At 51.9% G+C, this 20,252-nt stretch overlaps 1 protein-coding gene and 1 long non-coding RNA gene across 5 annotated transcripts; one reads left to right on the top strand and one right to left on the bottom strand.

The window, feature by feature from the left end:
* Positions 1-8,251: 8,251 nt before the first annotated feature.
* On the bottom strand, positions 8,252-13,979 carry CDC42EP2 (CDC42 effector protein 2). Of its 2 annotated transcripts, XM_061203631.1 has the most exons (3): positions 13,906-13,977; positions 10,226-10,328; positions 8,252-9,736 (listed from the first exon to the last, which is right to left on the bottom strand). In XM_061203631.1, the coding sequence occupies exon 3, from the start codon at positions 9,402-9,404 to the stop codon at positions 8,760-8,762; it is 645 nt and encodes a 214-aa protein (XP_061059614.1). In that variant the 5' UTR covers positions 9,405-9,736; positions 10,226-10,328; positions 13,906-13,977; the 3' UTR covers positions 8,252-8,759. The 2 variants fall into 2 exon arrangements, with proteins under 2 accessions (XP_061059614.1, XP_061059613.1); XM_061203630.1 differs by lacking the exon at positions 10,226-10,328 and having other exon boundaries at positions 13,906-13,979.
* Positions 13,141-17,364, top strand: LOC133099756 (uncharacterized). 3 transcript variants are annotated; one of them, XR_009702368.1, is made up of 5 exons: positions 13,141-13,229; positions 13,716-13,807; positions 15,311-15,463; positions 15,597-15,697; positions 16,930-17,364. It is a non-coding gene; the product is annotated as an uncharacterized LOC133099756 (long non-coding RNA). The 3 variants fall into 3 exon arrangements; XR_009702369.1 differs by lacking the exon at positions 13,716-13,807 and having other exon boundaries at positions 13,148-13,229; XR_009702367.1 differs by lacking the exon at positions 13,141-13,229 and having other exon boundaries at positions 13,654-13,807.
* The last annotated feature ends 2,888 nt before the right edge of the window (positions 17,365-20,252 follow it).

Raw genomic sequence — 20,252 nt, 5'->3', positions numbered from 1 at the left:
GGTCTCTGAGACACGCACTCTTCTGGCTGTCCGCCTATCACACTGGCACACCTTCACAAAGAGGCTATCCTATCCTATCACAGAGGCTCACCTTCAGCCTCTTTTGCTGGCTCTCCACCCTCTCTTCCACCTGTAACTGTCAGAGCCCCCAGGGCTTGGTCTTTGGTCCTGGTAATATATCTTATTTCAGCAATTCTAAGATGCACCTATTCCCCGCCCCTCCCCCATTTTAATATTTCAGAATCAGGACACATCTTACCATCACTGTGCCTTAAAATCATGTTTGGCAGATGAGAGTTGAGAGGTATTTTTATTGCTTACCCTGCACCAAACTTGCAGAATGGGTATCAGCGGCTTGGAAGGACACCCAGCAACAATCCTGCTGCACTCTTGTACCCCCAAATGATTGTGGGTATCACAGGTGACTCCAAAGCAGGAGTCAAAAGTGTGCATTACAGCCTGAATGTTTGTGCCCCCCCAAATGCATATATTAAAGCCCTACCCCCAGTGTGATAGTATTTGGAGGTGGGGTCTTTGGGAGGTAATTAGGTTTAGATGAGGTCTGAGGGTGGGGCCCTCATGATGGGATTAGTGCCCTAATTAGAAAAGGAATCCAGAAATATCTCTCTCCATGAGGAAAGGCCATGTAAGGACACAGCAAGAAGGCAGATGTCTACAAACCAGGAAGTGGACTTCCACCAGGAATCAAATCTGCTGGCACCTGGATCTTGGACTTTCCAGCCTCCAGAACTGTGAGAAATAAATGTCTGTGGTCTGTGGTACTTTGTTACAGCAGCCTGAACTGTCTAAGACAGTGTGCGAGCCCTGAAGCTGAGCACACACATACCCTATGACCGAGCAATTCTGTCCGTGGATACATATATGGGAAAGCCTGTATGAGAATGCTCACAACAGCATTAATTGTAATAGCCTCAAACTGGAGCATCCCAAATGCCCACAAGCACTAGAGTGGATTAAACAACATTGAAAAGAACAAACTATTGCTACACAACAACACGAATGAATCTCAAAAAACTTAATATTTCAATAAAAGAAACCAATTTTGAAAGAGGACATATCGTATGATTCCATTTATATCAAGTTATGTAAACAGACACACTAACCTATGGGGATAGAAGTCAGGAAAGTGGTTCCCTGTGGAATATAATAACAAGGGGGGAGGGGGGCGCTAGGTGGCTAGTAATGTTCCTTTTCTTCATCTGGGTTACACAGGTTTATTCACTTTGTAAAAATTCATTGACCTACACAAGATTTGTGCACTTCTCTGTAGGTATGTCTCAATAAAAATTTCTAAATAAAAAATACTAGAAATGATAAGTAGGCTAGTTCTCTATTATTGGAAAGGCAGTTTATGAGCCCAGCACCAATGGCTTTCGATTCTTTTAGGATTCTTTTAAGAAATGCTCCATCACTGAACAATAGCTACTCCCTATGCTCTGAACCAGTGACCGATATATATATATATATAGTGTTACTCTTACAGACAGGAATCAAGGAGTGGAAGTTGGGGTGCAGCCTCTTGCAATCTCAACTAATGACTCTTCTGCAAAATGTTTGTTTTCTGTTCCTGCCGCTCTGGGCTCTGGCTGATCTAGAGCCTTTAGGACCCAATGAAGGAATGCTTCCACCAGGCGGCACAAAAATGTTTTCTCTAAATTAGTATCTGAGACTGCCAGTGGGCTATTTTGAGTTCCACCTGCCACTGGGCAAAGTAAAAGTGGGTACCATTGTTGGCTGGGGTGACTGATTTTAATTATCTAGGGTAAATAGGATTGCTGTTACCCAGTGGGGGCAGGGAGAAATATAAACAAAACCCAGGGGATCTGCTTAATATTACATTCAGGGATGGGAATACCCTGGACTCGGCGCTTTCACTGTGAGGGCCCGGGTTCGATCCCTGGTTGGGGAACTAGGATGCCGCAAGCTGCGTGGCCAAAAAAAAAAAAAAAATTACATGCAGGGAGACAGGCTCCTGATTGGGTATTTTTCAAAAAATTATTTTCTTTATTTACTTTTGGCTGTGTTGGGTCTTCGTTGCTGCGCGCGGGCTTTCTCTAGTTGCAGAGAGCGGGGACTACTCTTCGTTGTGGTGCGCGGGCTCTAGGCACGTGGGCTTCAGTAGTTGTGGCTCACGGGCTCAGTAGTTGTGGCTCGGGGGCTGTAGAGCGCAGCCTCAGTAGCTGTGGTTCATGGACTTAGTTGCTCTGTGGCATGTGGGATCTTCCCAGACCAGGGCTCAAACCTGTGTCCCCGCTTTGGCAGGTGGATTCTTAACCACTGCGCCACCAGGGAAGCCCACCTGATTTGGTATTTAATTCCAACCCTCCCACTGAATACAAACTGAAAAAACAGAGGAAGTGAAAAAAAAACTTAAAAGCATTGACAAGCTAGTAATATAGTGAAGAATTCCTGAGCTAACATTTAAGAGGTTGAAGCCCAGAGCTGTAAGCCCAGAATTCAAGGCAATTTTTGTCCTGGGGACATTTACTGATCTGGAAGATATAACTGTGAAGCTAAGCTGTTGTTTGGTGGTCTTTGGTGGGGAAGGTCAAAATCAAAACCCAGAGCCTGCCCAAGGTAGAAGTCAGATACCCTACTACCAATACATACACGCTTTAAGATGGGGTCCTAACTTCTGTGGACTAGTAGTCCAGAATCATATTATCTAGGTGGTCCAGGGAAGCTCAAGCCTTGAACTTGGATTAAGTGGACCCATCCTTATAATGCCCTTAGTCACCTAGCAGAAAGAAGCATATTTGGGACCAAGCAATATCCTTTCTGAAAGAATGTACTGTCATCCAAGTCCTCCAATTATTTCTAAAAATACTTTTTCAGATACAATATCCAGCTCTCAGTCAAAGATAATCAGGCACACAAAGAAACAAGAAACCTTGCACAAGAACTGACTGCAGGGCTTCCCTGATGGTGCTGTGGTTAAGAATCTGCCTGCCAACGCAGGGGACACGGGTTTGAACCCCGGTCCAGGAAGATCCCACATGTGGCGGAGCAACTAAGCCCATGTGCCACAGCTACTGAGCCTTCGCTCTAGAGCCCCCCGAGCCACAACTACTGAAGCCCGCGCGCCTAGAGCCTGTGCTCCGCAACGAGAGAAGCCACCACAATGAGAAGCCCATGCACCACAATGAAGAATAGCCCCTGCTCGCAGCAGCTAGAGAAAGCCCGCGTGCAGCAATGAAGACCCAACACAGCTAAAAATAAATAAAATTAAGAAAGAAAAAAAAAAACTGACTGCAAACAATAGAAAGCAAATTGACCCACACAGATTTAAGATGCTGGAATTATCTGATACCGACCATAACATAACACTGCTTATTGTGTTTAAAGAAGATAAAGACAAGTGTAAAAATATCTGCAGGCAACAAATTTCTATTAAGAAGTGTCACAACAGAATTTTTAAAGAACCACATAGAACTCCTCCAACTGAAAAATACTAACACCAAAATTAAGAACACAATAAATTGGTGAAAAAGCGAATTAGGCACTGCTGAAGAGAGAACGAGTGAACTACAGGATACACAGGAAGACATTGTCGTGTCCTTAATACAGCATGGAAGACAAAAGAAGAGAAAATACAGAATTAGACTAGAAACATAGAGGATATATAGAGAGATCTAAGATACATTTAATTGGAGTCCCAGAGGGTAAGGAGAAAGAAAGGGGGTAGAGGCAATATTTAAAGAGAAAGTGATCAATAATTTTCCAAAAATGATAAAATACACGAATTCACACGTTGCAGAAGCCAAATAAAGCCCAAGCAAGCTAAAGAAAGACAATGGAAATAAATACTGAAGTGTCATGATGTCTGCAACTTACTTTCAGAAGGTCAGGAAAAAAGTTTTTATATTAAAGAGATAGAGCAGACGATGCAAAATGGTAATAACTGGCAGATCTAGATGAAGGTGTATGGGTGTACACTGTACTATCCTTCTAATATTTCTGTGGGTTTGAAATGCTTCAAAATAAAAAGTTTCGGGGAAGTGTCTATACAGGGAGATCCACCAAGAGCTCAAATTCTTTAAAAAAGATTTTAGGACATGTCACCTGGTAAAGAACGCTGAACAGGCAAGATGCAGATTGAAGGCAAAGGTATCAAGAACTGGGTAGTGAAGAAGGGAGGTTATTCATACCAGACAAAGCTTTGTTGTAGAAAAGTCTACATGTATTTCTTTTCTTGCTGTGTCAAGTGTATTTTTTATATATTTTAATTCTCACATTCTTCTCTCTTTCTCTCCACTCTTGTGTACAGGGTATATTGGTGGTAATTAACTTTACAGTGTAGTTTATAGTTTGCAAAATATTGAGATGGGCTGGTAAAGGAATTGCAGGGGGAATGGACATCATCTCGAAATCCTGGACTTGGAAGTGGATGTGATCATTGACAAGATTGTGAGTTGTCTCCCTTTGGGAAATGAGTGAATGTATTTTGGACAGAAAGAGGCATAGATGTATTATACCAGGGATGATATATATATATATATATATATATATATATATATATATATATATATATATATAATACCTATGATATTTTTAAGAGTAAATACTAGAATAAGGACATGCATGGATGTTGGACATCTAAAACAGTGGACTGTAGGGATATTTGTCTTTTTTTTTTTTTTTTTTGGCTGTGCCGTGAGGCTTGCGGGATCTTAGTTCTCTGACCAGGGATTGAACCTGGGCCCACAGCAGTGAAAGCGCAGAGTCCTAACCACTGGACCACCAGGGAACTCCCGTGGCATACTTGTCATTTTTTTGGCTGTCCAACGACAACTTCTCCTCCTATTTGTGGGGGGTGGTATCTGTAGGATATGTATAGCACTATCCAAGTTGAAGAGGGAAAGTCCTTCACTCCGCCTCTGGCTACCTTGGTGAAGCAGGTATCCCGAGTTTAGTTAGTCTGATGCTTCAGTTTCGCCATCTAGTCCCCTTTCTCCACCCAGACATGGCAACCCTGAGTGGTTTCCCAGGGTCATTGGTCTCATGCCTGATGCAAGGTAGGTGGGGAGCACTTCCAGGGGACCCAGGACAAGAATGTCCCTCTTTCATGGCCACTCTGTCCTCACCTCAGGTCCAAGCTAAGGTGCCTTCTTCCAGCTGGGTGAAGCTGTAAGGAAGGTGTCCTTTTTCTTGTCTTCCCCTTCTGGGCAGATGGGGACAAGCCACCCAAGCACTGAGGGGGAACCTGCAGGTAAGACGGTGCTGGCCTTCAGCTCCCCACCCTTTGCCTTCACACTTTACCAGGGTCTGAAACTGAACCCCTGTTGGGGGAGAGGGTTGCAGTTGAGTACAGGCTATGGGGTCTCACAGTGGGTTCAAATCCCACTACAGATAGTACATCTCCTATTCTCTAAATGATGGCAAAAATTTCAGATTAAAAACAAGTTTGGTGGGAACGTAAGATGGTGTAGCTCCTATGGAAAATGGCAGTTCCTTAAGAAATTAAATATAGAATGACCATATGATCCAGCAATCCCACTTCGGTGTACACACCCAAAAGAAATGAAAGCAGGGACTCAAACAGATATGGGTACACCCACGTTCACAGCAGCATTGTTCACAATTGCCAAAGACAGAAGCAACCCAGGTGTCCATTGATGGATGGATGGATAAACAAAATGTGGAATATACAGACAATGGAATATTATTCAGCTTTTTAAAAAATTTTTATTTATTTATTTTTGGCTGCGTTGGGTCTTTGTTGCTGCGCGCGGGCTCTCGAGTTGCAGTGAGCGGGGGCTACTCTTCGGTGCGGTGGCTTCCCTTGCTGCAGAGCACGGGCTCTAAGCACGTGGGCTTCAGTAGCTGTGGCACGCGGGCTCTAGAGCGCAGGCTCAGTAGTTGTGGCGCACGGGCTTAGTTGCTCCGCAGCATGTGGGATCTTCGACCAGGGATCGAACCCCTGTCCCCTGCATTGGCAGGTGGATTCTTAACCACTGTGCCACCAGGGAAGTCCTCAGCTTTTAAAAAGAATGAAATTTCAACACATGCTACGGCATGGATAAACCTTGAAGACGTCATGCTAAGTGAAATAAGGCAGTCACAAAAAGACAAATAGGGAATTCCCCGGTGGTCCAGTGGTCAGGACTCGGTGCTTTCACTGCCCTGGTTCAATTCCTGGTCTGGGAACTAAGATCCCATAAGCCATGAGGCTCGACCAAAAGAATAAAACAAACCCCCAAACTAAATACCGTATGATTCCACTTGTATCAGGTCCCTAGAGTAGTCAAATTCATAGACACATAAAGTAAAAGGGTGGTTGCCAGGGGCCGGGGCAGGGGGTGTGGGGAAATGTGGAGTTAGTGTTTAATGGGTACAGAGTTTTACTTCGGGAAGATGAAAAAAGTTCTGGAAATGGATGGCGGTGATGGTTGCAGAATAATGTGAATGTACTTAATGCCACTGAACCATACGCTTAAAAATGGTTGAAATGGGGGCTTGCCTGGTGGTGCACTGGTTAAGAACCCGCCTGCCAATGCAGGGGGACATGGGTTCGAGCCCTGATCCGGGAAGATCCCACCTGCTGCGGAGCAACTAAGCCCGTGCGCCACAGCTACTGAGCCTGCGCTCTAGAGCCCGTGCTCCGCAACAAGAGAAGCCACGGCAATGAGAAGCCCGCGCACCGCAATGAAGAGTAGCCCCCGCTCTCCGCAACTAGAGAAAGCCTGCACGCAGCAACAAAGACCCAACACAGCCAAAAATAAATAAATAAATAAATTTTAAAAAAGGTTAAAATCGTAAATGTGTAATATATGTTTTACCAGAATTAATAAAAACGCATCACCTTTAAAAAAAAAAATCATTGTAGTCAAGAAAAATGCCTCCTGGTCTAATTCTGCCTCTGGTATGAAATCTCTGCCTAAAGGCAGAAAAGGCTGAGGGTGAGGTGGGAGTCTGAGATTTGTAGGGTCAAAAGGCTGGAAAAGAACCAGCAGAGAATGGAAGACGGGATCACTGAGGCCGGCATTGGCCTCCAGCTGCCCACACGGTCTGTACCAGTCAGACACCAAGCCCCACCCCAGCACCTTCCCCTCCTCTCGGTCCCCACTGTCCCCACGCGGAGCCAGCCCTCTTCCTGCAACGGCTTCTTCCTCTTTGATCTTTGGTCCGTCTCCCACTCGGCCTGACTGGTGACCCTTCTAAAACCTGGGTCTGACCCCACGTCTCTCCTGCTTAAACTCTTTCAGCAGCTCCCATGGCCTCAGCTTCAGCCTTGCAAGCAGAACTGTTCTAAGCCGACTCCGACCCAGTTTTCCAGCTTCACAGTCCTGCCTTTCCCGAGCCCCGGGTTCCTTTATGTCTCACACCGTAACCATGTTTGAATACCTTCCATGTGCAAGCTAATAAACGTTATCCCTGATTTGCTTAACAACCCTGTAAGGTTGTTAGGTAGGTATCACTGACTGCATTTTAGAGATGGGGAAACTGAGCCTCACAAGGCTAGGCTGGACTCAGAGACCTTTGCTCTTTTTGCCACGTGTCGGACCCTCTCTGTCATTCACTCGGGTGCCTCAGTGCCTTTGCTTATGCATGAGCATAAGTCCGTCAGCCCTCAGGTTTGGCTCAGAATCACGACACCACCTCACCCTTGCCCCAGACATTACCGATCTTGGTGTTTTCTTCATAGTGTTCAACACTGTTGGAAATTTACTTGCTTACAGATTTGATATCCTTCCCCCCACTAGACTGTGAGCTCAGGGAGAGCAGAGGTTGCATCCGTCTGGGGCCCCAGCACTTGGAGCATGTCTGATGCACTGCAGATGCTCAATAAACAGCGCTGATGAGATGGGTCTGCTGATGAGCAAGGCCGATCCCTCCCAGCCCCAGGCCCAGCCCGCCCTCCTGTGTGCTCCCTCAGTCCTCTGACGCCCGAGAAGCTGTTGGTCCCACTGCACCAGGCCTGTGGTTATTCCTTGGCTCTTGGGCCTCCGTGACAAACCCCAGCCCCCAGGGCCAGCTCCTGGCCTACTCCGGTGCTTGGCCGCCTCTTGTCAAACACCCGAATTCATGTCGGAATATCCCCAATTGGCACTTGGTTCATTCCTGCTTCATTCTCACTATGGGCTAGGAATGAGGTACAATCTTCCAGAAGGCAGGCCCCGCCCTGTTCAAGGCCCTCTGGGGCTGGGGTCTCCCCCAGGGTCAGCCCACAGCTCCCAGAGCCTGGCCTGACTTCAAGAGGAGCCTAGGGGCAGGGTACGGCGAGCGCAAGTACCAGCAGCAGCAAGTTTTATTGCAACCAGGATCCCCCGGTCATGTGGGAGGGGTGGGGCGGAGGGACATCGGTCACTGATGCCATATTCCCAGTTAAGGACACGGAGCCAAAGATCCAGCTGGCTGTGCCCCACGTCTTCCCTCACCCTCCGCCCCCCAGCAGGGCGTTGATGGGGCTGAGGCAGAGGGAGGTGAAAAGCAGAGTCCATTTCAGCAGAGCCTTAGGCCAGGGATCTGAGGAGCAGTTGGCAGTGGGGGTCTGGGTGGCCCAAGATGCACAGGGCACTTTGGGCTGACATCTACACATACCCTCATGGGGCTTAGGGGAAAGCAAAGAGGCCACTCTGTCCACGGGAAGAGGGTGGGAGGGAAGGAGACAAAGGCTCAAAGTGAGAAATCACTGGCCAGCAACCACGCAGGTGGAACCTTGGGACCCCGACTTCTAGATCAGGACCGTGTCCACCAACTGCCTCTGGCATTCACCCCAGCCTGGCCATTCTTGGGTCCTATGTGGGGATCTGCAGGTGGCCCAGGTCCTGGTCCATGATCTGGAGAACGTCGTCCAGGATGGAAGGCCCCAGGTCTACGTGCAGGGAGAGCAGGGAGCTGGCGTGGGACAGGAAGGGCTCCTCAGCCCCAGACTCGGGGGTCAGCCCACTGTGGGCCGAGGCAGCCTCTGGAATCCGCCAGATGTCCACACTCCCTGCTTCCTGCGGGGAGGGCTGTGGGGAAGGCTGAGGGGTCTCCAGGTGCAGGCGAGGGGGTTTGGGTGGGGCCTGGGCGGCGGGCAAGGTGAGTGCCTGGGGCCCACCGATGACAGGGAGGGAGATGGCGTTCTTGAGCAGAGGGGACGGCCCGTCGGGGAGCTCCCGCCCACACAAGGTGGCTGTGCGCATGAACTGGAAGGGCAGCTCAAAGCCACCATCCTCCTCGGCCTCCTCGACCGCCGTCCCCGGCAGGAGGTGGAACTTGCCTTGCAGGAAGGAGATGTCACCAAACATGTCACTGCCGCCACCACTGCCGATGTGAATGGTGTGGCGGAAGTCCCCCAGTGGTGGGCTGATCATGTCTGAGGACAGCAGGTCCCGCAGCTTCTCCTTCTTGCCTTTGCGGCTGCCGCGCTTCAGATAGATGGGCACCTTGGTGGACATCGCGACCTCACCACCCAGGCCGGGACAGTCTGCTTGCAGGACCACGGCCTCCGCTGCCTCCTCTCACCACCCTCAAGAAACACCCAGAGGGAGGTTTCCAGACACCAAACACTTGCCGAGTGCGTGTGGTGTGACCAAAGTTGGCCCAAGGAATTTGGAAAAGAAAGATAAACGATCAGTGAAGTCAGAGGATCGAGATAACAAAAATCACTTTCTCCCAAGAGGGTTGAAAACTCGTCTGAAAACTGGAAGCAGGAAGGCGCAGAGCTCGGAGGCAGTGATGCTCTCTGGGCTCGTCCTCGCCAGCTTCTCTCTGGTCCAGGCCGGAGGAGCTGAAACGTCAAGGGTACAAGTCAGGGACAGAAGGACAAAGGCAGAGGCATCTGTCTCGTTTCTGGGTCTCTTTCATCAGCCCTGGGAGTCCACGTGGGGCTGCACTCCTGTGGGGAGCCCTCCTGGCCGAAGCCTGTGTTCACTCATGGACTTGTTGCACCTCAAGGCCTGGATCAGCAGTGCCAAGCCCCTGCCTCCATGAGTGGGGAACCTAAGCGACAGGACTGAAGCCACATACAAAGCCCTGGCTCTGGTCTCTTGCCCCGAGTCCCCAGCTCTGCTCATCACTGTGGTCTGCACTCAACTGTGCCCAAGACATGACCAGTGCCGGATTGTCTGGGGGTCTCACAGATTTGTCTCAGCTCCCGACTTGACGGAGGATGGAGATCTTGTAACCTCTGTCTCGCCCTCCCAGGCCTGGCACAGCAGGAGTTCAGCCAACAGTGCATAACGACCGACACCTCCCATTTGGCCCAATCACATCCTACCTGGAAGTGAGGTCACCTGCTCAGAGCTTCCCTTTTCTCCTCCTCTCCGTTAGGAGTTCCTTATGGGCAGGGCCTAAGCCTAATGTAGTTTCTGCCCCAGCGCCTAAGGGGAAAATGGAGTGGGGGATACAAATATTTGGGGGGTGGCAGCTCGGCTCTGTGCCTGGAATTTCGTTGAGTTCTTTGCAAACACATCTCATTTAATCATCACAACCACCCTCCTATCATTCCCGTTTTAAAATTAGAGCTATCAGGGAATTCCCTGGCAGTTCAGTGGTTAGGACTCGGCGCTTTCACTGCCGTGGCCGGGGTTCAGTCTCTGGTCGGGGAACTAAGATCCCACAAGCCATGCGGAGCGACCAAATAAATAAATAAATAAAATTAGAGCTATCGGACATTTTGGAGGGATTCCCATAACGCATTGCAGAGAGAGAGAAGCAAAATGAAAAAACGTAGTCTAGAAGATTCCATTTTTTGAAAACATTGACCAGCTCTCCTCCCCACTCCCTGAACATGCATGTATGTGTACCTACATATACAGGTCTGCACAGGATTATATTCGATATAGGAACAGAGAAGAATATAGAAGGCTGGCACTAGGTTGTCATATGGGCTACCTAGACTGGGGTAGGGGGCAGGGATGGGGTGTGGGGTTTGTGACATGGGAGGAAAGTTGTCCTCAGAAAAAATTAATATCTGGGGCCCATTACTAAGAAACGATATATGTAAGCCAAATATGAAAGGATGGTCACCAAAATGTTGATGGTGGTTCTCTCAAGGTGGTAGAATTTCAGGTGACTTCCCTCTCTTGTTCATACTTTTATAAGCTCAAATTCTTAATAAAAAGCATGTATTATTTATGAGCACGTACTATTCATGTAGTCAGAAAAAATAAAGATATTTTTAATGTGGAAAAAATAAATACACTCTGGAGGGGTGTCACGCAGGTTTGACGGAAGAAGGAAGCGGAGCAAGCACTTCCTCTAGTTCCCACGGCGGGGGATTGGCCTGATGTGTAGAATCAGAGCACGGAGGGCAAAGAAACTTGTTCAAGGTCACCCAGCGGGTAACTAGATGAGCCCACTCTCCCCAGGCCAACAGGGGCTGAGCAGGTGGGAAATCACTGGGGAAGCGCCGAGCAGCAGCAGGGAGGCCTCTGCCAGTTCCTCTGCCCCATTCTTCATCCCGGGCCAGGCGGGGCAGGGGGAAGAGTGAGGGGGCTGGCAGGAGGGAGCAGGAAGGAGGAAAGAGGATGCAGGAGAGGCTGAGTCCCAGCTACACACCCCCCAGCCCAGGCCCTTACTCAGGAAACCCCACCCCAGGACCGGACACCCTGGGTCAGTCGAGCTGAGCCACAGAGACCGGACATCTTGCCCCTCCCAGAGCACCTGCAGCTTAATAGGAAACAAAGGAATGACTCTCCGGTGGCAGAATTCCAGCTAAGCTTGGAAGGAGCTGGAGGGAAGGAGAGGGAGGCAGTGAGTGCTCTGAAGTCTTGGACTCCCATCACTCCTTTATCTAACAAACATTTATCTGTGGCCACCATGCCAGGCCTGGGGGCATGCTGACACGCATCCTATCTGTCCCCTTGGCAGGAGAAGTCCTGGGGTAGCTTTTCCTTCTTTTTCACTCACGGAGAGGGGGGCTAACTGATGGGATTTGCCCAGAACTTGGGCCAGTTCCCTCCCATCATTCAGGGGCGCCAAGACAGCCTGAATGTTTCCACAACAAATCCGGCGTCCCTGACAGCTCTCTTGCTCTGAGCCAGATGTACCCACCCAATTCCAGATGTGGGGAGAACTGAGGCTGGGGGGAAGGGTTGGGCCAGCCTCAATCACCAGGGGAGAGCTGGGAATTGCAACCGTCAAGCCCCAAGTATTCAGATTTGGCAACTACAAGACCCCAGGCTCCAGCTACCCTTGCATGGCTTCCATTTTAACGTCCCAGGCACAGCACGGTGGGTGTCATTACTGGCCTTTACAGAGGCAGAAGCTGAAACTGAGAGACGTTAAGCAACTTTGCTGAGGTCACCCAGCTAGTAAGAGGAAGAGTGGGCACTACTACGTAGCTGGGTCCCAGTGGCTCCGATGCAGTGGGCCGTGTCAACCTCTGTGAACTGCTTGGGGAGCAGGAGAGAAACAGGCTCCCACCTGGGCTGGGGCCACCGGGTCCCCAGGCCTCCTCCATTTAAGTCCTACCTCTTGGCTGGCCCCCTCTCTCAATTTGCAAGTGTCCAGACATATGAGAATGAGCTCTCCATCAGGACAAGGCTCTGGGGGCCTGGGACAGGGGGCTTCCTGCAGCTTTGGGAGGAGCAGATGGGAGACATCCCAGCTCTGTGGGCTTGCTCTGGCAGGAGCCCAGGGCCTCCTTTAGAGAAAATGACTTCCTGGACACAGAACCCCTCCTGTCACAAGGAATACTAGGCCACTCTCCACCAGGAGTGTTCAAAAAGCAGGCCTCTGACCTTGAACCCATCTCTACCTGGAACTCACTCAAACCTTGGGAAGACACCTTTCCTATCTGGGCCTCACCTTCCTCATCTATGAAATGGGATGACAATAAAGCCATTACCAGGGGGCTACTGGAGACCCTACTGCCATACTGCAAGTGAGAGAGAGCGCCGATGTACAAAGACAGGGTTAGCGGGTCACTGTCAGCCCCGATATTTATTCAGCAAATAGCTGTAGGGCCTTCCTCAAGCATTTTGGTTCTCCGGGGACAGTGCTCCAAACAAGACCAAAAATGAACAGCCCCCGAGCGGAGGGCTCCGCCTCCGCCTGCCGGCCAGGACTTAGCCTGCCTGCGTAGAGTCCCCCTCGCTGGCAGCGGGGTCTCCCAGCGTCGCTGTGCGGAGCGGCGCTCGGCTCCGCGGCCACTAGGTGGCGCGCGCTCTCCCTCTACTGCCCCTCGTCCCGGAGGGTTCCCGGCGCGCACCCGGGTCTCCAGCGCGTCTCCTGCTCCAGGCGGGCGTCCCCCAGGGAGCCGGACGTTGACGTACCAGGTGAGGATTGTCTACGGGATCTTCTTCTCTTGGGGGGTTCTGGTCTCACAACCCGACAAAGGGGGGAAAAGGGAGAGATCCGGGACCCTGCCCGGGTATCCAAACTCAGGGAGGAGCCTCCCCCGTGCTTTCCGGCCTGGGCGATGTCCGAGTGTCCGCTCGGCGCAGGGCCAGAGCTTTGGCGTGCAGCCCCCGCCCCTGGCTCCCGTGGGTCCGGCTCCTCAGCCCCAGCTCGGGTTCCGGCGCCGACCCCTCCCAGCCCTCTGCCCGAGTGCAGCCCAGCGCAGTCCGAATCCGTTTCAGGACACTCGCGGCCACGGCTAAAGATAGGAGGACACCTCACCATCGACTAAAAATACGACCCTGAGCCCGGGCGGGGATGGCGGCGGGAGGGCACTCCCGGGTCCCGGGGGTGGGGCGAGGGCTCTGGCGCAGTGTGCAGGGCTGGACCGGGAGTTCAGGTTCAGGATGCGCGGCGCCCCGCAGGCCGAGGGGGACGCGGGCGTGGCCGCCGGGACCAAGGCGCGGGCGGGAAGCATGGTGCAGCCCGAGGCACCCGGGAAAGGATTTACGTGGAGGTGAGTCGGGGGCCGGGGCGCGAGCTGGGATGGGGCGCCTCAAGGGTGGGCCTCCCTAGGAGCCGCGGTCGGGCCGTAGAGTCCCGGCCTGAACTCACCTTGAGCGCGTTCAAGCGACTGACCGGCGGGCGGCGAAAGCTCAGGAGCTGCTGGACCGCGCGGCGATGGGACAGACCTGGGCTGTGAACTTACAGTGCTGACAGTGGCCCCTAAAGCCCCGCCCCCTGCCCGCGGAGCCAATGCCGGGGCCGCCCCAACTAGGCCCCGCCCACAGCCTCGCCCTACTCCCTGGCCCGCCTGGGCTCACCCTTTGGAGGCGCAGCTCGGGGGTCCCGCAGCCGCGCGGGCCCGGAGGTCCAGTCCAAGCTCGGGCGGCTGCGGGCCAGGCGGCGTCGGGTGCCCGGGCTGGACTCCGCGGACTCCGGCTGTGCCCGTCGGAACCAAAACTCTCGGTTCTAGGAAGGCCGGGTCCGGGGAGGCGCCCGCACAAGTGTATTCAGTGACTACTAAGGAAATGAATGAGGCCTTAGAGGCGCCTATGTTAAAATATTACAGACTTCCGAGAGCTTTCAGGAGTTTGCCACCCCTTAGAAAAGAGGGCATTGAGGGTGTGTGCGGGCGGAGTGGCCGGGCCATGCCCGTATTTGCTGTCAGGCTAAGTGGCTTCCGGGGCTGGGGTGGGACCCGTACTTAGACTCATTCCAACATCCGTTGATTGGCTGGTTGGTTGGTTCATTCATTCTTTCATTCATTCAGTACGAGAAACATTTACTGAAGGGCAGGCCCTGCACAGGAGCTGGAGATAGACTGAAGGGAACTCTGCCCTTGCTCCTTTCAGTGATTCAGCAGCTAATTGTGCAGGTATAGGTGCCAGGCGCTGTTCTTGTCGCTGGGGATGCAGCCCCCTCCGGACTGGGACCTACTGTCCAATGAAGGGAAATGGAGGAAACCCAAGTCCCCAAGTAGACTGTGATACCTTTCTGAGGGAGCAAGTGCTAAGAAGAGTGGGGCAAAGGAAGGGTGGATGGTAATGAGGTGAGGGGACCTCGCTTTCTGGAGGGTGACAGCTGTGACGGTACAATGTGACCAGGATGATGAAAGCTTCCATACTGTAAATGTGGGAGGGACTCTTAGGGAGAGGGGGTCAGGAAGGCATCCTGAAGGAGGGAAGGTTGCTGGGGGTGGAGGCGGGGATCAGCCAAGTCAGAAGGGAGGGAAGGATGGGGAGAAAGGGAGTGGAGTAGGCAAATGGCCCCTTCCTAAAGATGTCCATGTCCTAGTCTCTGGAACCTGTGAATATATTTTGTTACATAGCAAAGAATAATTAAGGTTGCCAATGGAATTACAGTTACTAATCAACTGACTTTAAAATAGAGAGATTATCCTGAATTATCTGGGTGGGCCCAATGTAATCACGATGGTCCTTAAAAGTGGAAGAGGGAGACAGGAGAGTCAGAGAAAGAGATGTGATAACACAGAAATGCTGTGTTGCTGCTTTTGAAGATGGAGGAAGGGGCCACAAACAAAGGCATGTGGGCGGCCTCTAGAAGCTGGAAAAGTCAAGGAAACAGATTCTCCCCCAGAACCTCCAGAAGGAACACGGCCCAGCTGACCGCTTGATTTTAGACCCATGTTGGACTTCAAACCAACAGAACAGTAAGTTAATAAATTTGTGTTGTTTTAAGCCCCCAAGTTTGTGATGATTTGTTACAGCAGCAATAGAAAACTAATACAGGGAAGTTTCAGGTTTTAAACTTGAACCTTCCTGGCCCCTCCTTTAACTCCCCAGGGAGCATCAGTCAGGTGGATTCTGCCAGGACTGGCCTGGTGGCTCAGAGGAAAACTGAGGCCTGGACAGTGGAGGAATGGGGCCCTGGGCCAAATTGTCGTGTGTGTGGATAAGTATTGTACCTCTCTCCTTTCCTGCCACCCAGGCTCTGCCAAGCGTCCACCCACCCAGGCTTGCCTGTGCCCCTTACCAAGTGCCTCTTGCCCCTGAGCTCCTCAAATCCTCTGAGAGCCCAGCAAGGTGGGCAGAACTAGCATCACTATCCCCCTTTACAGAAATGGAAACTGAAGCTCGGGCCCTGACAGTGATCTACTTAGCCTGAAAGTGGCAAGACATGCTGGCTCTGGGCCCTCGTCCCCACTCAGTCTTCTCACCCAGCCATTGTCACCCCCCACCCCACCTTCCTTCCCACACACAGCCAGGCAGGGGGACAGCCAGATGTGCCAGGCCCTGAGCACTGCTTCTGAGCCACAGACCCAGGTTCTGAGCTGGCTGTGCTGCTGACTTGCTCTGTGGCCACAGACGAAGAAAGGACAGTCCCTTTCTGAGCCTTCTTGCCTGTAAAATGGGAGTTACATGAGTCCCAAGCAAGATAAGGGACTTGCGCGTGTATTGTTGATGGGAACACACAGTCCCCGTAGGCAGGAGTTTCATGGAAACATTATAACAGGAGCTTTGGGGGGTGGCGACTGGCCTTGCCACCTGACCTGGAATGAGTCTAATGATGCATAGATGACTCTAATAATGACTCCTCTGAGCCTGCAAGAGTGAGGCTGAGGCGCAGCCCCGCCCATCAGCTGAGTGTCCTCCATTGGAGGAAGGGGCTCGGGGAAGGTCAGGAGCTCCATTCAGGGCTGGTGGCAGAACAAAGTTACAGGGATGAAAGCTTGCAGAGGCAAAGACCCTCATGCAAGGTCACTCAAAGCCAGGAACCAACTCCAGAGCACTTTGGAGAGGTTCTGGTGTGTGTGTGTGTGTGTGTGTGTGTGTGTGTGTGTGTGTGTGTGCAGTTGGGGAGCATTGGGGGATGGATAGAGAGCAGCAGATTTGGCCCCCAAGCCTGACCCAACCCCCGGACCCCTCCCTCAGCGACTAGCCATCCTCCCAACCAGGCCCCAAAGCCACAGGAACTGCGCTCTGGGGACCGTTTTAAGCCCACCTGGATGTGACGTGCTTCCACCCAGCGCCGGCTCCCCGAGCTGCTCAGACTCTCCTGCCACCAGCCAGAGATCTGGCCCCCACAGAGCCCACATCCAAGGCCCGCTTTGTGCCTGGCACTGGGTTCTGTGCTTTACAAGCACTCAGGTAGGCTGTTCATTCTCCCCATTCACAGATGCGGTCATGTCACTTGGCTGGGGCCTGAGGAATCCCTGGAGAGCCGGCTGCTGGCGGCTCTCAGCTCTACTGAATGGACGGGATCTTTGCAGATACTCCCAGTGTTACCATGGCAGCCCTGCAATTACTGAACATTTATAAAACAGGATTTCATTGACTAAAATTGCTTTTTTATGCAACTTCTCAGGCAGTGTGTAAAGGCCCAAGTATGGGCGGTGAGGCTGGGATCCCGAGCCATGGGAGGGCCAGGGTGTCCTGCATTTCTGACCCAGTAGACACTCAGGCCAAGTGCCCCCTGCCCAGCCTGACCCCATGTCCAGGGTCTGCTGCCTCAGCCAGGGCCTGGACTATTCTTGCTGGAAGGACTCCTGGACACCCTGGTGTCTGAGGGGGTAGGACCCTGAGGGACCTTCAGGACAGGTTAGAGGCAAGGAAGCCTGGGTGGAGCAATGCCCCAAGGGGCTTCCCTGGCGGTCCAGTGGCTAAGACTCTGTGCCTGCAATGCAGGGAGCATGGGTTCGATCCTGGTGGGGGAACTAAGATCGCACATGCTGTGCGGCGCAGCCAAAAAATTAAAAAAAAAAAAAAAAAAGCCCCGAATGCGGTATTCAAATTCCTTCTTCTCAGCCTGGAGCCTCGCCTTGATCCTGAGATAGGCCCAGTCACCACGCCCCTGACCCCCAGTCCCACAGCTGTCCCCCCCCCCCACACACACAGGACCTATAATCACCACACAGGGACTGACTCAGCCCTTCCTTCCCCGCCCAGCCTCTTCTTCCTGAAAATCGCCCACGTCAGCAGCCCCAGCCCCCAAAGGCCCTGGGGGATAGAGTCCGAGGCCCCCTTCTCCGAGGTTAGCTGGGAAGAACGGAGGAACTGAGCCGGAGGGGTAGGACTCCCAGGCCGGAGCCAGCTCTCCTCGGCCCCGCCCACCCGGGGACCTAGGGAGGCAGGTGGGATGAGGGGGACCAGGAGTCTGGGGACAGGTCTGAGAGCAGGGAGTCACAAGGGAAGGATGGTGATACTCTTGGGGGCAGTGCGAGGAGACAAGGTCTCTGGAAGGGCCTCAGCCCCCGCCACCCCGATCCCCTGCCACAGGGAGACAGGGAGCAGGGCAGGAGCTCCGTCCACCCCTAGGAAGCCTCCTCCACCGCAGCCTGAGCTCAGCCTGCAGGGCTCCGTGGCCTGAGCCAACCCCAGGCCTGGGTTGGATTTTTCCTTGATTGTTTCTTGTTTCCTTCCTCCCCTGGGCTCCTGCCAACTCCAGCCCTGCCCTCCTCGCTTTTCACCCGCCTTCATAAAACTCTGACCCGGCAGAGGCTGGGATTCGAGATGAGAGTCCCTTCGAAGCTACCCCCAGCTTCTGCCTCTGCCTTGGACCCCTCCTTGGGAGTTGGGTGGCAGGGCCTTACTGGGGGACTTTCCTTTGGGTCTGGATTTTTGGCCCCAGGCCCAGGGCCATGGGGGTTTCCAGGGTGGTGACAGCCCTGTCCTAGCAGGGACTGAGGCACTTCCTCCCAGAGGCCTCTGGGAGCATCCAAGCCACATGGCTGTCTTTTGGCCTGGGGAGCACAGAGTTAGCAGGGATTGTTTTCAACACTTCCCACCCCTTCAAGGCACCTTGTCATTATTCATTTTGAAAACTCATTTGCATCTACCTTGTGCCTAGAGCTGTGCTGACTGGAGAAGACACAGATGGTCAAGGCTGGGCCCAGCCCTCAGGGAACAGATACCCTGAGTAAAACAAATAACCAATTCTAAAACAGCACATTCTGTGCCATAATGGAGGTCCTTGAAAGCAGAGGCCAGTTCTGATTTACCTCTTTCTATCCCAGGCAGCATAGATGAGGCTCAGTGAGCGACTATGGATTGAGTGAAGAACCAAAAAGAACAGCGGTAGGAAGGATTTGTTCTGTTAGAGGTGGGGAAACAGATGGAAGAGTTAGGAAGCCTTCAAGAGGAGGTGATATTTGAGCAGGGTATTAATGGATGAGTAGGAATTTGCCAGGCAGAGAAAGGAAAGGATATTTCAGGGGGAGCAGGCAGAGGCAAAGGCAAAGGCCAGAAGGAGTGCAAGTCGATGCATGGTGTGAGCGGGAAACAAGATATGTCCAGCAGACCATGGCATAGGAGAGGGGGAAAGACCAAGAGGGTAGTGGGTGAGCACCATTTTCCTTGCCCAGCTCCCATTCCTCTTATTCTGCTGACCACCCCTCAATTTTCCAGAGTCTGCAGTATGATTGACCTTGCCTCCAAGCTCTAAAAGTGGGTCTGAGGCCCCGGCCTACCCAATCTGAGTCATAGGGATGGTTTAGGGATGGGCATATGTCAGCAGTGGGCTTCAGCCTGGGAACTTGCGGTGACTATTAGGGTGACAGATGCCAAGATGTCAACTCAGGGCTGTCAACTCACGGAAGAGCTTGTCCGAGAATAAGCCAGCACAGAGAAAAGCAGAGCCAAGAGAATGATTCTCAATAACATTGCTTGTGCTTCTGGATCCAGCCATGCCTGAAGCAGACATCCATTATACGAACCAACAACTTACGATTTTTGTTTAGTCCTGTTGGAATTGGGTTTCTGTCACTTGCCCATTAAAGAATAATTAAAAGCAGACAGTAGCTCACAATAGCTGCCGAATGCTGTGGGAGGGAATCAAGGATCTGTGCAGAAGTGCGACATGACCAGAATTGCATTTTTTTCATTTAAATTATCTTTTTGACATGGTAATGCTTTCGTGTGGTTCACAATTTGGAAATCACAGCAGGCCCAAGATCCCGCGTGCTGCAACTAAAGACCCGAAGCAGCCAAGTAAATAAATAAATAAATAAATAAAAATATAAAAGAAGAAACCACAAGAAGCAAAATGTCTCCCTCTTACCCCTGTTCCCCAGGCACCAGTTCTCCTCTCCACAACCAGCGTTATCAGTTTCTTGTAAACACTTCTAGAGATACTCTTTGCAATGCAAGCAAAGCCCCGCCCATCTTTTTTACACAAATGGCAATATTTAGACAAGTAGAGCCCCAAAGTACAGCAGATCTTGGTGAGAGCGGGGGCGGGGGGGAGTACAGGCCCCATTGCTGGGGGCGATGGGGGTGACTCTGCAGGAGCCATGGGAAGATTCACATTGTCCGGCATCTTCCTTTCTTCAGTTGACATTATATTTATGACCATGTCATGTCAGTTCATAGAGTATATCGTCAGTTTCATTTTCTCACAGCTGCATAGTATTTCACACGGGGTGTACCATAATTTATGCAAATTATGACCTCTCCAGCCTCAAGCCACCTCTCCACTCCCTCTGTTCCGGACAAGGGCCTTTC

The sequence above is a fragment of the Eubalaena glacialis genome, chromosome 10 (assembly GCF_028564815.1).
Source record: "Eubalaena glacialis isolate mEubGla1 chromosome 10, mEubGla1.1.hap2.+ XY, whole genome shotgun sequence".
Classification (NCBI taxonomy): Eukaryota; Metazoa; Chordata; class Mammalia; order Artiodactyla; family Balaenidae; genus Eubalaena; species Eubalaena glacialis.
Note: the sequence above shows the minus strand (reverse complement) of the source record. Positions and strands in the feature narration are given on the sequence as shown.